This window comes from Gigantopelta aegis, chromosome 5 (genome assembly GCF_016097555.1).
Source record: "Gigantopelta aegis isolate Gae_Host chromosome 5, Gae_host_genome, whole genome shotgun sequence".
Taxonomy (NCBI): Eukaryota; Metazoa; Mollusca; class Gastropoda; order Neomphalida; family Peltospiridae; genus Gigantopelta; species Gigantopelta aegis.
The window spans coordinates 2322267-2339392 of NC_054703.1; the positions used below are offsets into that span (position 1 = coordinate 2322267).

General features: G+C 35.7%; 1 protein-coding gene across 6 annotated transcripts in view; it reads right to left on the minus strand.

Moving 5' to 3' along the window:
• LOC121373202 (phosphatidylinositol 4-phosphate 5-kinase type-1 beta-like) overlaps nucleotides 1-17126 on the minus strand; it is an 84917-nt gene that overhangs the window by 1462 nt on the left and 66329 nt on the right. For 3 of the 6 annotated variants that reach the window (XM_041499678.1, XM_041499680.1, XM_041499676.1), the window contains one exon: nucleotides 15271-15291. The exons of 1 other annotated variant lie outside the window; for it this stretch is intronic. In XM_041499678.1, the coding sequence (XP_041355612.1) occupies nucleotides 15271-15291 (21 nt within the window). Of the gene's footprint in view, nucleotides 1-11364; nucleotides 11372-15270; nucleotides 15292-17126 lie in introns of all 6 variants that reach the window. 2 more of the 6 variants (XM_041499677.1, XM_041499681.1) reach the window with 2 other exon arrangements.

Genomic DNA, 17126 nt, shown 5'->3' on the forward strand with positions numbered 1-17126 from the left:
TTTACTGATCAATAATTATTAAAATGAAAACGTAACATGCATTTAAGCAAACCCCCCCCCCCCCCAAAACCCCCCCAAAAAAAAACCTCATGCATATATATTAAATAATTGTTTTATGTGATCAAAACAGAATATTTTTAAAATGAAAAAGTTACATAAGCAAACCCCCCCCCCCCCCCCACACCTAACCACAAACATGAAGAAAACCCCACCCTATATGTATATATTAAATCGTTTTATGTGAACAAAACAGAATAGTTGGCCTCAAATAGAAGTATGTAAATAAATAATGGTGCTAAATGTTTTAAAAATAAAACTTAAAAAGTGTAAAACTTATCACATAAATCATGTTTAAATGAATCAAAACATTGTGCATAGAGCTGTAAATAAATGTAAGAACATTGCACAGACTATTTTAAAGGTTTATCTTTTCCACTGGTATATAGTGGCAATACATTTCTTCCCATGGAGCTGTGTAAAACTCACTTTGGACTCCAGCTGGTACCGTGATAAAAAGCAACATCGTTTCCAACTTTAAATCCGATGCCTTGAATACTGTTGATGTGATCAGTCTTTCTACAATCTAATATATCACTAAATAACTCGCAAACAATTAATTTTTTCCCAGCATTCAAAATCCTGATATCGTTTTGGCAATACAAAACAAAAAAGGCTCCTTTTATTTAACAACACCACTAGAGCACATTGATTCATTTATCATCGGCTATTGGAAGTCAAGCACTTGGTAATTTTGACATACAGTGTTTTTCCATTAGTAACAAAGTATCTTCATATGCACCATCCCACAGACAGGATAGCACATATGTACCACTGCCTTTGATATACATGTACCAATCATGGTGCACTGGCTAAAACGAGAAATAGCTCAATGAGCCACCGATGGGGATTGATCCCAGACCGATAGCACATCAGGTGAGCACTTCACCACTGGGCTACGTCCTACCTCTTTGGTGATACAGTGCTATTTATTACAATATTCAACGATATAAATCTGGGAGAAGCTCAACAAAAGAATATCGGCCTCCCCCACCCAAGCCCCCAATACTTGCTGCTGGTAATAACTTGGTACTTGGTGATGCCTTGACCAGAAGTGGTCAGGCCCTTTATAAGGGCCCTATGGGCAACCTAGGGAGACACCACAGCATCGTAGAGGTCTAAAATTAACGAGCTACTCTCGATTCACTAATATCAAAAACTATATTAGCACGGCCATTTACCTTTCGACCGACCGTTCAAAATTGTGCCAAATTCCCTCAATCAAAATTGCGCACCCTTTTCTCTTTGGCATTTAACTGCTCCATTCAAATTCCATAGCACCACCACCACCCCCACCCGCCCGCTACCGATTTGATCGGGCTGCTGGTGCTCCCTTGCACCTGCCAGTGCAGGCGGTCCCTCCTCTCCCCTCCCCCCACCTTTCCTGTTATGGACAGAGGAGCCGGCCAAGGCCAGCTCTTGTGCCCATGACAGGCATGTGCTACAACAGCTTGTTCTGAATGTGCACGTAAGCACGTAAACCCCTATGACATGACATGACACATGATATAAATCTACTAATAAATAGAATAAGCTAATTTAATGCTGAAAAGTACTATAATTATATGAAGAAAAACCCCTTAAAAACCCCATCCAAAACAATAGTTAACTTGTAATATATTGTGCTAATTTTACTTCATGAGCATACACGGTTTCTGCCAGAGGGTACAAAAGGTAAAATTATGTACCTTAAAATCTTGAAACTTTATTGATACATTTAACCCTTTTTTTGTGTAGATATACACATGTATAGAGGATATTTCATGTTTTTTGTCAAATATGATTTATCTCATCAACTGAAGTTTGCAGTCATATCTCACAAGTGGCACTTGCATGACGAGTGTGATATGATTGCAAACTTCATGAGATGAGATATAAATCATATTTGACAAAAACTATGATATTTTCTATTTATTATATAACTTTTGGCAATTTACCATTATTTTTAAAATGCCAGCAGCAAAATAGTTCCAGCTTTCTTACAGTGAAGATAACACTTTCTACAGTGAATAACACATTTTAGAGTGAAATAGTGAAATTTTTACTCTAAAATGTATTATCGTCACCGAGTGACTGATAACACTTTTATTTCACTGATATTTTAAGATATTTCACTAAATGTTATATAATAAAATAGGGAACTTCTGTTTGAAATTTTATTAAAGTACATAAAATGCAGTGTCCAATTTCAACAGATTTCAAACTCAGAACCACTTATGATTCGTTTTCTTTTATTACGTACACTCGAAATATTTTCTGGCAGATAGCTTGACATGATATATATATATATATATATATTTATTACCCATATGGGCTCAAATATATGGGGTAATATTTTTTCGATCTCTGCACAGTGTGCAGATTGCTTCTACAGCCACTGATTGGCTGGCTTTAAAATCACGACGTTTGGTTGGTTGCTTGCCATGGCCGGAAGTTCACTTTCATTCATATAATTTTTTCATTCATGAGTCAGATTACACATACGTTATACGATCTACAAAGATTTACAAAAACAAATGGACTCATTTGTTTCGTAAACATGAAATGGTATATTTTCATAAGCAGCGGCTTTAATAATATATAAAAATAATTATTTTCAAATGCAAATACAGTTGTATTATTTTGTACTGTAAACATTTGGCTGTGCTATAACGTCACTTACATTACGTCATGTAATGCGCGTAAGATTATATCATGTAATGGCTGATGTTGTAAAACTCCAGAGGAATGTTTACATTAAAAATCAGTTAAAATTGACAATGGGTAATAAAGAGAATAACCAACTCGCTACGAGGAATTGTGAATTATCTGTCCCTCGTGAATGAATGTTGTAAAACCCTCGCTAAAGGCTCGTTAGTTATTTTCTAAATTATATATATATACACACACACACACAGTAGAACCTCATTGGCTCGAACGCCCAATGGTCGAACCTACCGGTATTCTCTAATCAAGAACAATGTCCCAATTTTTCTCTCTATTAAACCCTTTTATTTTGGTGCTGATTGGTCGAATACCCTTGGGGTCGACCAGAAGCTTTCTCTCGAACCAGTTTATTGGTCCGAACTGTAAAACTAAACATATTTAGCTCGAACGACTAATTCTATCCGAATCAACCCTTTCACGTCAGTCACAAAGTAAGTTATTATAAATTCGGAAGTGGAACGAATTAATCCTAGATCACATGCCGGCTTATCATGTTGATTTAGCACTTATCGGCAACTGTACTACAATAATCGTCAGCTGAATGAACCTTGCATGTAACACCAATCAATTGGTGAGCCTAGGCAGGCATCGCCGGTTTACTTTAATAATTTTTATCGCTACTCTACACATGAGCGTCGGCATATTTTGTTTTTAACTTGAAATACAGGAGAGATCAATGTAATGTAGTGATTGCAACAATAACAGGTAAAGGGCCTCCGCCTGTGCTTCTCAACATTGTTAATGTGTCGCAAAAGATTCTACAACAGCATAATAAAGAACGATTTTTTAAATTAATAAATATTTATAAATACAAACTACCAGTGTGTTTGTTATTTGTTTATTTAACGGTGATAAATAATTGTTACAAATATGTATCTCATCCGACATTTGACAGCAACTTCGTTACTCACGAGTCAATCGGACCATCTCGCCCAAGTTAGTTTTACGGAAATATGCGAGGTTGTCCGATTGATTTTTGTGTTACAGAAGCACTCGACAACGGCCGAATGCATGGTTTGAACTACCCGATGGGTCGAACAGACTTTGATGCACCGACAGTGTTCCAGCCAATGAGATTCTACTGTATATAACATGTTATCAAGTTCTAACACACAAAAACACATGCAAGTGACATCATAATTTACATTGTATGTAGTGCACATGCACGTGTATTTTACCATAACTGTAACATGAACTTTGTGAAAGCAACAGAACATGAAAAACACATTTTACAATAAACGCACTCATACACACTGCGACTATAGATGAAACAGGCTGAATCACAATGCATAGAATTTTCAATTTGTATGTTACAAGACAAAAAAAAAAGAAAGAGGACTTCCCTGTCGACACTTCAGCTCATAACATGGCAATTTGGTGTGCATTATTTCAACATCGGATCAACACAGAAGTAGAGCTGAGTGGTGTACCCTACATATATACTGTTCACTATCTGTATCGTGTCAGTACTTATTTACCGTACCAAGCAAACATTGAAATACTGAAATTTCAGTATTGAAAATTATTCTTGCTATTAAAGGCATACTGTCACAGATTTAAGAACCTTATTTCTCTTTTAATGAATAATAAATAAAAATTACATTAATTTTTACAGACCAAATCTAACTATTGCATCACTTTAACTACACCATGATGGAGTGAAATCCATGTCAACCCTCTCAGCAATGTTAGTTTTTGAATTATGGACCATTGCCATAATTTAATTATTTTTACAAAATATCATTAATAAGTGGAGTATGGTGGTTACGTAGATGGTTGAATAAAGTATGTTTAGGGACAAAGAAAGAAAGGTTTTATTTAACGCACTCAACACATTTTTTTACGGTTATATGGCGTCAGGTTTAGGGACAAATCAAATATATATTTTTTTTTTAAAGGAAACATGACACGAGACCATATTATAGCTCATTTTAAAAGAAAAATGATATAAAAATAATATACAAATAACTTTATAACAATAAAATACGTGTAGTTAACTTAAAATGAAGAAATTACGCTAATCAGTATCAAAGTACGATTTATGCATATTTCTTCGTGAGCGTTCGGAAAAAAAGGGAAGTGACGTCAGAGCCGCTGTACTCTTCCATTGTTGTTAACTGTTTATATATGGAGTAAGGGGCTTACGATCTTTTCAGTCCAACAGTGCCGTACTGCGCGGCCTTTGGGTGTAAAAATAAACAGTTTAAACGATCGGGATTGTCTTTTTATGGTTTTCCAAAGGATTGTATCCGAAGAAAGACGCGTGTATTTTATCGCAAAAGAAAAGATTGGACACCAACACCGCATAGTACTTTGGTGTCAGTACAGCCCGGAGCCCGAACGTTACCCGGAGACAAAAACAGTACTCGGTTGCGAATGCCGAGGTGTACATTGTACATATTTGGCACAAAGATACACCTCAGCATGATGTATTTATATATGTTAAAACAAAAATGTAGAATTTTTTATTAATTTATGTTTTTTGGAAAAAAAGAAGATTTTTCATGTTAGGGCTGTAGGCCTACATAACAAAATCTGTATTCACCGTCCGAAGAAGGAAACGTCAATAAGTAATTAAATATGGCATATACAAACATGCGAATTGGCATGAGGATACATCTCAGTACGATGTATTTAAATATGTTTTTAAAAAAACGTGTAGAAAACAATAATAATTTTAAATGATGATGATAACTAGTTTAACGTGCCCATATACCACTAGGGTTTCGAACACGCCCATCCCGAGTCCGACCTCCGATAAGATCGGTGGCCTGACTCGGGATGGAGGGGGGGGGGGGGGGGGGGGGGGGTGGTAGAAACTGGGCAGAATTTTGAAAATAGCAATTAGTAAAGAAGTTAATAGATAAAAAAATAAAAAGGTTACAAGCCAAAAATAAAAAAGAATTGACTGCTCGGTCGAATATTTATATAATTTGGAGCATTTTAGAAGGACAGTCCAAAATTAAATAGAGAGAAAGAAGAGGGATCGGACTATTTAATAATATTTAAAAAAAAAAAAAGTAATTTCGACATAAAATTTTGAACGCAGATCTAAAAGTTTAAAGTCCGATCGATATGTCCACGCGAGTGGCCTCGTTAAGGCCGTTTGGGTGCACAGCATCTACGGGGAGGTGATGTTGTTCCTCTCCTCAAAGTGAGGCACCAGTCTCCTGTAGCTGTGGGTGTTAAGGCAGTGGACCATCTGTGGGTACTGGGCGCCGGTGACGATCTTCATGATTCTGTGGATGGTGTTGTTATCCATGTCATGGCTGAGGAATCCCTGTCGGTAAAGATCATTCCGGCGCGACGTCACTACTATAGCTTCCACTCCCCGTAGTTTGACCGTGTGGATGGCGACCTGGTGGCCATCGGGAAACGTCTTGAAGTTTTCTTCGTAGACCCCGCCTGGCAGTCTGTCGGGGTCCGTGACGTCTCCCACCAAGTACTTAGAGTACTGGCCTTTGATTTTCCGCGCTGCCACTCTCCAGTCACCCGAAGAGGAAGTAGAAGGCCGCGTCTTGGCTGGTTGGTCCTCCGGGGGGGTCACGGCCTTCCTCTTGACAGCCCCAACATCCAGAGTCGCCGTCGCGGAGTCCCCCGTGGGTGGGGGTCTCGACGCAGACGAACGACGAGCGGGGAACAGGTGACGCTGGTCGCGGTGCGGTGCTGGTTGGCTGCTCCACTTCCCGCATCTGAACAGTCGGTCCGGCTGGTTGGCGAGTCGCCTCCCGTCGATCCGTCCGGTTTGGTCGTGGTGGGGGCGGCGACGCAGACGGGACCGCCACTGGCGGTTGAGCCGCCAGCTTTGTCCCCGCCTGAGCCGCCCCTGGCGCACGTTTCCTCTTCCTAGTTCCCTTCCTCTTGGCTGTAGCCGCGTCGCCATACACCAAGGTCACGGTTGCCCGTGACCCGGTGTACGCGACGCGGTACTCCAACAGCGATCCATAACTAGCGATCAGTCCCCCCAGGTGGGGGGGTAAGTTGAGAGCGCATGAAACCACGTCTAACTTCATCGCTGGCCAAACTGAGATTAATTTTAAATAATGTTTTTAATCTTCGGGCGGAATACGTCACAAAAAAACGTTCCTCATCGCCCGAAGCTCCAAAGCAACACGAAGTTCAATACAAAAAAACCCACTACTGTCGGTGTCGAAATAAACTATTATGTTTCATCCACGGGCTGACTTGAGAATCGGAGTGTTGTTTTAGTTAATTGGTCCTTTCTTTCCGTGGCCTGCACATGTGATTCCTGATTGGCAGGTGTATATTGCAGGGTATCGACCAGGTAAGTGATTACCACGGTCTAGACATACGTACAAAATACGTGCCAGTTTTTTTTAAGATCACAGGGTATTGTGGCGTAACCTGTCGCGACTATAGTACAATGTTAATAGACATTATTATCAGCCGCCCTGCTTCATTACTGTAAATAATGCTGTAAAAACCCTCGATTAAGTAGACTTTCCCATCTAAAATTACAAAACTGACCAATTACGTAGTACCAAAGAAAAGAAAAATTATCACTTGGGTATCGTGAGTGGTCGTTTTTACTCTAACGCACCCTACCAATAGGCCTAATAATATGCTACTTTTTTTATGAGAGAAAAATACTATAACCCCATTTCGTTCTATTGATGCAAATAGAAATATATTTAGTTTAAAAGTTGATTATACTCTCAAGTCATTTATGTTGTTTTACAAGCCAGGTTAATGAAAGTGAAGCGCCTTGTCGTAAATTAGAGCGTTTGTTTACACTGTGCATACAGATTTCATTATGTACAGCCCGAACATAAAAAAATGCGACATTTTCTTTTAAAAAAAAACCAAAAATGTTTGTCCTACATTTATATTTTTTACATATTTAAATACATCATATCGAGGTGTATCTTTATGCTAAATATGAACAGTATACACCTCGGCATTAGCATCCGAGTTTTGGTTTTGTCTCCGGGTTGCTTTCGGGCTCCGGGCTGTAAATTGGTCGACCGGTCTGGTCTGGCACCATCAGTTTCTCCACCCTCCGACTCGCTATCCGTTTTTTCTTCAGTATCACTGTTGTAAGTAAATGTGCGTCTTTCTTCATTTACTAACAGCTCATATTTATACGGCAAAACGTTTTGCGAACGAACACTCATTGTTTTGGTAAGCTGTGCAAGTCTTAGATTCTTTATGAGTGGTACGGACTAATGCTTTTAAGTGTAAGGCTTCAGATCAAGCGACGCGTCTCTGACGTCACGGACCTCGTGATTGCCCTGCTCATTAAAGATCGGCAATTTCCGCTAAGAGCTCGTATCTGGGGTTCTTTTATGGAGATATTTTAAGTAATTAATTTTTTATAAATTTTTTTTTTAGGTGATTCAATTTATAATTAATTGTACATGGTTGGTGCCAAATATGGTTTACGTGACATGTTTCCTTTAAGTAATACTTTGTTATAGGCCATGAAATAGGTCAGTAATCTGTGACAGTATGCCTTGAAGTACTCCTGTGGGCGTCAAATTCACAACAAAAGTTGGAAGAAATTTAACACTGAAAATCCAGCATGTCAAATTGGATGAAGAAATAATATATATATATGTATGAGTATTATGCAGGCTTGCGTTTAGAGCCAGGCATACTTGATATAGGTATCGGCTTCAGGGTTCAAAACGCATCCAAAAATATGGTGGCCCAAAAATTAATGGATGTTAGCAAATTATGGTAAGCGAAACACGAGCAAGATTTTAATGTGGAATACAAATATTAAAAGTGGCTCATATGTTATAGCTCTAAAGAGGATAATATTATTTGGGCGACTAACGGCGGCCATTATGTTTTAATATTAAAGTTGCTCAAATGGGACATTGGTCGTACTGGTGACCTGGCCACAGGCCGTTTTGAGCCCTGGGGTATTGTTCCAATACCGAAGACCGTACCGATACAAGGTAAATTACTCCCAAAATACAGATACCGAACGTGAACTGTCAATACCACCCAGCTCTATGGTGTGTGGGTGGCTGGGTTCACTGTTTACTAGTTGTTTTACCACATGTATCAAGTTTTTAATAAAAATTATATGAGAAAGTTGTAGAGGTTAAGCTTTATCTGACAACAGATGAATTGCTGGTAAATAAGAAAAAAAAATTGGGGCATGGAGGTAAAAATGTTTTTAAAAAATCAATTACTACAAAATAAAATAAAATAATTTGATATTACATGTATGTAAAAATTACAAGCATTCACCAACCATAAATTGGTGAAAGGTGTAAGTAGCCACTTGGGCAGGTGTGCTATAGAAACAATTACCTATACCTTCATAGGAATTTCACCTAGTACTTGAGGTGTTTTTTTAAAACAGAGTTAACATCAATAACTTGAACCCAAATGCAAATAATTAAATTAACGTAAAAAAACACCCACCCACCCCCCAAAAAACACCCCAACAACAACAATAAAAACCCACCCAAAAACTAAAAAAGGAAAAAATTCAGAACCCCTAACAGAATATAACTAAAATTCATTACTCTCAATCCACCCTATCAAAATAGTCTCCAGCAACTGCAAAAACTATCAGAATGTTGTACAATAAATGAAGGTGTTAGTAAAAAAGAAATATATGCAACTGTATTTGTTGAAAGTCAATGAGAATGCAGATGCCTAAACTACTGCTTTTATTCAGTGTCTTGGTATGCTTGGAAATGAGAAGTGTTATTTCCTTACTCTAGTTAAAAACACTAGCATAAATTATAACTTGTTTCCTTTTCTGTGTGTGAAGCTAAACTGAAATAATTGACAAACAGTACTTTCAATGGAGGCTGAGCTAGCTACTTAAAACCAGTCTTGGTTGAACTATTCTGTAAGTGATATTGCTTTCTTCTAGTCTTGACTCGTGAAGTTTGAAACGACTTCATGTTTCCAATATATAGAGACCAGGACCCATATTCACAAAACATCGTAAGTCTAGTTCTACATGTAAACGTAAATCTACGACTGAACAGCTATTCACGAAACAACGTAAACATAAGTTACTTGTAACGTTGGGCGTAAATATAAGAGAGTCTCGGGTTACAACTAACGCTGGACGTAATAATTGAAGCAGTTCGCGATGGCGAAAGCCCACGGATCCTCACCAATACCAAAATGCCATGGTTTGCCGTGTTATTGTTAGCAGATGACAAATGAAACTGCGTTTTGCGCATTTCTTATTTACCCGGTAGCCATCGTTTTTTAATGTTTGTTTTTTCAATTTCTTCAGTGAGAGATTTACAATCGTAGATTTACGTCCAACTAAGTTATGTTTACATTTACAACCGTCTTTGAGAATAAGGTGCCTCTTGCACGTAAACGTAAATCTACAGCAGACGCAAGTGCTAGTCATAGACGTAACTTTACACCTTTTCGTGAATATGGGTCCAGATATTTCTACACACAGTCCATTTACAGCACCAATGCAAGAGCGTTCGGGTTCTGTTTGGAGTTTTTTGGTGTTTGATCAGTACCAGTCGACAGAATACTCATACACGCTAAGCTATATTGCGTGTCTATATTAATAGAATCTATCACCGTTGTTTTTTGTGAGGGCAGAGGTTTACCAAGGCCCTTACAAAAAACATTTTGTCCTGAGGGTTGGAATTGCCTTATCTATACCGAATTGCCGTATCTATCCAAATTGCCGTATCTATACCGAATTGCCGTATCTATACCGCACAACGGTCATTGATTCTTTTTCTTCCCCATTTAATTTCAGTAACAAAACATTAATTTTGTAAGCGATTTTTTGTTTATTGTAGAACAATTTGTAAACATTTCACCTACAAACAATAAAACTCATTTAACCAAAATTGAAAAATATAGTCCAACTTATGCAACGACATAAAAATGCAACAACTTAACAATAACTATAAAGTTGAAAATATTAATTTGTTTCAATATTTTGAAAACCATGATACAACGTGAAATGGCAAATAGAATTTTGAAAACCTGAGTTACGACGCCAATCGAGATAAAACATAAGTTATGACGTCACATGTATGTAGAAATCATCTAGCCCTCAGGTCAGACAGATTCTTCTAGCACTGTGCAAAAGCTGAATAACCCTGTCCAGTGAGCAAGAAATATATATATATATATATGAAGCGACTGTTACTAATCATACATCTAGAAACCCCAACCAAGACCCAAACACCCGTGAACCAAAGCCTAAAGACGCACATGTTTTTTCAAACATGAAAAACCTATTCTAACCTTCATTGGACCTCTTAAACAATTTGTAAGAATGATTGTTTTGTTTACGCAATTTCCGTTTTAACAGGGCTAGTTCTGACCGAGCAGAAAATTTCGCCACGTTATCTGTTAAACTTCAAAAACTGAAGAAACCCAGTTATTTTCAAACAAAATAGCAATTTATTACATTCAATTATTTCGCCAAATCAAAATAAAATTTGCCAAATATTTTTAAAATTCGCAACTGGCGAATTTGGCAATTGCCAGAGCTAGTCCTGGGTAGATGAAACAGAAAAGAACGAATTTAATTCAAGAACAGATAAACGAAGCATGAAAAGCACAAAAGAGAACTAATTATTGTGACCACGTTACGAAGACAAAACAAAACAAGTTGTTTACCTCCTCACTGGAAAATATAAAAAGAGACAAAACAAAAATTATATCGTCACAAAAACTTTAAATAAGTCAAAATAAAGATGTGAAAAAAATTAAGCGTGTAAAATAAGTTAAAGAAGTAAGTTAATTCATTAAATGTTTTGTTATATACATTTTGTTATATATATATTTTGTTACATACATTTTGTTATATACATGTTTCGTACTTCTACCATGACCCACAACCGTTTTGATTTTCTGTTAAAAACTACTTCCATTAAAAAAAAAAAAAAAAAATGTTAACGCATGCATACCCATAACTCTGTATAAAATACATCACACTTTATCTTATTCATGTATTTATAGGGTACAATGAAATTTTTTTTGTAATTGAAACATTTTGTAATACGTTGTACTTAGAGACGTTATTATGATTTTTTTTTTTATTATTATTAAATTTTTTTACAGACGGTTGTTCCATTTTGTAATCCAGCTTTATAGTAATGTCATTAATATTTTTTTTTATTTTTTTTTTAAATATCTAAAAATAATTTTTTATATTATATTTTATGCCATCCACTTAAAGTTACACATGTATTTTTTTTGTAGTTTTAAAAGATCTCAATGAAAAAAAATCCATTTTAATCATACCCCATTTGTGTTATCAACTTTTGAGCTTTATTTACTGAGATACAGTATGTACCAGTACACAAAAACCGATTAAAACTGTGATGTGATAATACCAGTTTATAAACTATTTAGCGAGTATTACAAATCAAATAAAGCACCGAGTACCGGTAATAGGTTTACAACAATAAATGCTATTAAAACTAGAAGTACATGTAAGTAGACATGCTTATTTCTTACTTTCTATTGTTCTATTTTAAGCACAACAAAAATGTGTTTTAAACTTAAAATAAATAAACAAACAAACAGTAAATCTACAGCATTTGGTACTGTTTAACTAGTTTAACGTGCTCATAATGTGCACTAGGCTTTCGAACACGCCTATCACGAATCCGACCTCTGATACGATCAGGGGCCTGACTCGGGACAGGAGGAATATACAGCAAGTATGTCACTTGGGGTCACACAAACAAGTTTAGATAAAAAAACGTTTTATACTGAAGATAAATAAAAATAACAATAAAAATTGACTACGTATCTCAGTTTTTACGTTTATGACTGCCGTCTGTATCTGACTAGTAAGCACGAATGCACACACATACTTACATACAAAGTAAGGTTTGTTTTATTTAACGATACCACTAGAGCACATTGATTTTTTATCTTTTCATCGGATATTGGACGTCAAACATATGGTCATTCAGACAGTTTTTTGGAGGAAACCCGCTGTCGCCACATAGGCTACTCTTTTACGACAGGCAGCAAGGGATCTTTTATTTGCACTTCCCACAGGCAGGATAGCACAAACTACAGCCTTTGTTGAACCAGTTATGGATCACTGGTCGGTGCAAGTGGTTTACACCTACCCATTGAGCCTTGCGGAGTACTCACACAGGATTTGGAGTCGGTATCTGGTTTAAAAATCCCATGCCTCGACTGGGATCCGAAACAAGTACCTACCAGCATGTAGAATGCACACACACACATACATACATACTTGTAATGAAATATGTACAGGTTACCATGATATACGAGACTAACAACCAACAGGTTACGCATGTCGTATTATGATTACAATTCACATGATTTTACTATTAAATACCCTGATGCACCAAAATAGTATCAAATTACAAAGACTTTCTATAGAAAAATAAAGGAAGCGGTTTATTTAACGATGCACTCAAACATTTTATTTACCGTTATATGGCATCGGACATATGGTTAAGGACCACACAGATATTGAGGGAGGAAACCCGCTGTCACCACTTCATGGGCTACTTTTCGATTAGCAACAAGGGATCTTTTATATGCACCATTCCATAGACAGGATAGCATATACCACGGCCTTTGATGTAGTTTTATTTAATGATGCACTTAAAACATTTTATTTACGGTTATATGGCGTCGGAAGACTTTCTATAGAAACAAAACTTAGTAAATTTGAGAATTTTGTCAAAAATGAACTAACGCTATTGACATTAATGCCTGAATGTAAACACAAATGTCTAACAAACAAAACTGTGTATTAATTACTAGAATACAGAGATGGGTAAAACCAAACAAATAAAACTTTTCAGTTGCTGAAAACATGAAAATTCTAAAAATCAACGATGATACAACCATATTTTAAAACCATGATGTGATATCAATACCCATGTTAATATAATAACTACAGCACTATTTTTAACTACATTCATAACATAAACCAGCATTCTGAGAGTACTGCTAAAGCAATACGCAGATTTTTCATATCTCCTAAGTTCAAGGGCCATAACTACAAACAATTAGAGAATTGACAAGAAAGTACATAACAAAGCTATACACAAAATTTCTCTTTAATATCAAGGCACTGGGGAAAAAAAGTCAAGAAAACTTTATGTCGGACAGACAAGACAAATGGTAACAAAACCTATACTCCCCTCCGGTTAGACAGTAACAAATAAATAATATAATTTAAGGTTTTTGCACCATACACAATAAATATAACATATCCAACTGTAATGTTTTGATATGATATATTTGACAAAAGGTACCTTTTATTTCTTTCATCTATTAAACTTTATTTAAACTTAATATTTTTTGCTAAAATTATGAAAAATAAAAACATGTGAACTGTGTTGTCTGCTCTCGTAACTATTTTCACAGGGGTCAAGGTTAATAAACCAGTTCTTATTTTAATGTGGAGAACACACAATTTTGAATTTGAATGATGTTAATATTCTAATGAGGTCACTTTGCATCTCTTTACAATAACAATAAACTGGGTGCATGACGTTTCTGTTTTAAGAACGCTGGGAAAATTCCAATGCAAAACTGCTATTTGAATTGTTTTTCTTTGAACTTTATTAATGCACCTGTGTTTTAAGAAAAATATTGTGATTATTTTTTTTTTACTATTTACAAAATATGAATTTCAAGTAAAATTACGGTAAAATGTTATATTTATTGTGTACAAAACCAAAACAAGGGTGTAAGCAGTGACTGTCATAGACAATAGTGATCTTTTTTCTAAAAAAAATTTAATGGCTTGCGCACTGTAATAACATAAATCAATGGCAGTTTTTTTAAATAGTTTTTTTTGCGAAGATGGGGGGGGTGGCTTACATGTTGTGTAAAAAATATATATTATAAATTATTTTTTGTTCATAGTATTAAAATTTCAGAGTTTTTCTTCTCTTAATAAAAGCACAGTCTGCATAAGATGTATAAGATGTATAACTATAGATCCGTAGACTCATCGACTTCTGCGATTTCCAGTGGATCGTCACTGACGTTTGCATTGGCGGTCATCATGTGTCCGAACAATCTGTCCGAGCCGGGCAGAGACATGTGGACAAAGGACGGCTTCACCCACGTACCCCCGTCCGGTCCAGATATCTTATCCAGCGCTCCGGTACTGACTGTTTTCAACTTGCGACGACTACCTCTGTGTTTTACAGGCTTTTCAGTATGCCGATCATCATCGAAATCAACTTTCGAAAGGATCTCCTCGAAATCATCATCATCCGAATGAGTTCCATTAATCTGGCTCTTGTTTTTATTGATTATAGCATTACTTAGATCATGTGAACTTTTTATTTCTCGAATTCCATACGCTTTATAATTTACCACCCCAGTTCCGACAGACATAGAATTATGGCCCTTATTCAAGAGGTTAGCGTTTCCACCTCCGACAATGAGAGATCTATGTGAGTTACTTCCCTTTGTTACTAGGCTGTCACGGTTAGTATGCCGACCACCACCAATTACGGCCAAAGCATGCTGGCCCGACTCATGCACATGCATTACATGAGGGGTTGGTACCTGTGGTGTAGAAACAATCAGCTGTTGAAGAAAACAGGAGAACAAATAAGTAAGAAGCCGAGAAAATATAGCTTTTGGTTCATGTTTCTGAGAGAGAGAGAGAGAGAGAGAGAGAGAGACAGAGAGAGAGAGAGACAGAGAGGGAGAGAGTGAAAGATTCTGTATCATTTTTCATACAAATAAGCACCCCTTGAAATTCTAATCATTTGGCAATAGCAATTTAAAGGGACATTCCTAATTTGCTGCAATTTGTAAGATGTTATCGACTAACAGACTTTTTGACGACTGTAATTACATATCAAATATATATATATATTTTTTTTTTCGTACTTCCAAAGTTATTTGAAGACAAAATCCAGTTTGGGTTTCTTGCAAATATTAAGACGACCAGAAACACATTGAATATACGCACACTGATATTCTAAACAAGAAAATATATTTAATATGTAAGTTTAATCGTAGAAATATTTTATTAGTCGAAAAACATCTTACAATGCAGCAAACTCGGGAATGTCCCTTTAATACAAATAATAATGATATATAGAGAATAATTGGCTTAATTGGCTTGATCCGGCAACGGTTGGAATGGCCTGAGCAGGATAAACCCGATATCTTAAGACAGTAGGTTGATATTTCATTTATCCTGCAATCCTACACATGGAAAATAAATTACATGAACCGTTTTATTTTACAATTGTATTGTTTTTCAGAGTTTGAATGTCTAGGCACCTACAATATCAATACACCAAAACTAAACAATTCTTTAAAAAAAAAAAAAGTATTTTTATTTTAAAAATAAAAACGGTCTACAAAATGTTTTTCTTAAAAATCAAATACACTGACTGGAAATAAAATAATAAATAACATTGAACAGCACCTGTTGTGGTAGGAGAGACAAGGACTGGGGTGTGGAGGTGGACAGCAAAAGAAGTTGAAAAATAAGAGGAGATGCCAGATCGGGAAGAAATGAGATAGAAGTCAAAGGAGAGAAAGGAAAGGAGGCAGTGAGATAAAAAAAATAATAATAATAATAAAAAAATAATAATAATAATAATAATAATAATAATAATAATAATAATAATAAAAAAAAATAATAATAATAATAATAAAAATAATAATTAAAAAAAAAATAATTAAAAAAACATTGAACAATACAGCATTTTTTTGTCAGTGACCAAAAATATATTAATTTATCTATAGTCCATCCCACAGGGAACGCCTTTTTTCATACTATGGAATTTACTACAAGCTATTTATGACTGAGCCAATTGATTTGTAAATTGCACACAAAAATAGTATATATTTTTTTAATTATTTCCAAAACACTTTTGCTTTTCTTCTTACATCAAATCAAACTGAAATTATTGACAAAAAGCATGTTTGAAAAATAATGGGACGGACTATAGTAATTAACTTGCCAATATATAAACAGTGATTGCAGGATAAATATCAAAATGTTGTCATAAATAGATTTTGATACAGATTTTGTAGCTGCAGTGAATTTCAAGAGTTGTTTGAACAATAAAAAAAAAGAGGTAATATTCACATTTTTTAGTATGAACAAAAATACACTGCAGAATATTGAATAAAATTTCATCATTCGACCTAGTAGTTAACAAAAAAACAAATTACATGCTCTTTTCTTTTTAAGGAGGTGATTCTATTGTGTAAGTAATAAACATTCCAAATGGAAATTAATGGAAACAAAATGTATTTTATTAACCATTTTTTTAATATCTGCAAAGTAGACCAGAAAAGGAAGGAAGGAATGTTTCATTTAAAAGTTTGTTTTGTTTAACGACACCACTAGAGCACACCGATTTACTAATCATCAGATATTGAATGTCAAACATTTG